The sequence below is a fragment of the Herpailurus yagouaroundi genome, unplaced genomic scaffold (assembly GCF_014898765.1).
Source record: "Herpailurus yagouaroundi ecotype Mexico unplaced genomic scaffold, PumYag 163, whole genome shotgun sequence".
NCBI lineage: Eukaryota > Metazoa > Chordata > Mammalia > Carnivora > Felidae > Herpailurus > Herpailurus yagouaroundi.
In genome coordinates this window covers 52,043,269-52,044,112 of record NW_024412404.1, presented here as the reverse complement: position 1 = coordinate 52,044,112, position 844 = coordinate 52,043,269, and the positions used below count along the sequence as shown (strand labels likewise).

Sequence of the window (844 nt, the reverse complement as noted above, 5' to 3'; positions counted from 1 at the left end):
GGGGGGGGGTGGAAGGAAGCCCTCGCCCTTGACCTTGATCCCCGGATGCGGGCCGAGGTCGGTGCCTGGCTCACCTGTACAAGCTGTAAGGCGGGGCTGGGAGGGCGTGGGGGATGGGCTTCCCGTTGCCCGTCCTGCTGGGGAGCCGCCTGAAGGGCTGTCCAGGGGAGAGGAAGAGGTATTTTTTCCTCCTTTCTTGTTACCATTTTGCAGCTCGGTTATGGAAGGAATCCAGGGTTTGATGCAGTATGATTTAAAGCTGCAGTGCTTATACCCCATTAAAAAAAAAAAAAAAAAAAAGTAAATTCCCTACCTGTACTTCTCTTAGCATTAATCTTCGTCCGCCACCCATTTTTCTTTCGGGGTTGAAACAATCACTGCAGGTAAAACTGGGTGAAAGTAAAAAAAAAAAAATCCAAATCGCTTTCCAGGCAGGAGTGAAGGGAATGTATTTCTTGCCATCTGGAGCCAGTGGTGATGCTGGGGAGAGTGGGTTAGTCATAGCTCAGTGGCTGCTACTATGAGTGAAATATTAAAGAGATCAAGTCATTGTGCACTTTGCCAGCAATTAAAATGAAGGGACTTGGTTGTTTTGCCATAAGCGCTTAAGGAAAATATTGATTATCTTTAGATAGCGTATTTGCAAAGCAGTGAGGACCACCCCCTTTTGATGCCCTAAAGCTTATAAGAGGAATTGCAGACTTGCTTTTGTGTCTTTTTCTTTTCTTTTCTTTTCAACTCTGAAGGGTTAACCCTGCTTTTGGAGGGGGACAGTTTAGGAATTCAGTAACATCTGTTGGATAATTTCATGTTGCTTTTGAGGGTTCATTCTGGGGCATGTAAT

General features: G+C 45.7%; 1 protein-coding gene across 1 annotated transcript in view; it reads right to left on the bottom strand.

The window, feature by feature from the left end:
• Positions 1–582, bottom strand: part of FHIP2A (FHF complex subunit HOOK interacting protein 2A) — a 96,930-nt gene extending 96,348 nt beyond the window's left edge. Inside the window, exon 1 of the mRNA XM_040486560.1 lies at positions 314–582. Coding sequence (XP_040342494.1) covers positions 314–502 — 189 coding nt within the window. The 5' untranslated portion in view covers positions 503–582. The remainder of the gene's footprint in view (positions 1–313) is intronic.
• Between the last annotated feature and the right edge of the window lie 262 nt (positions 583–844).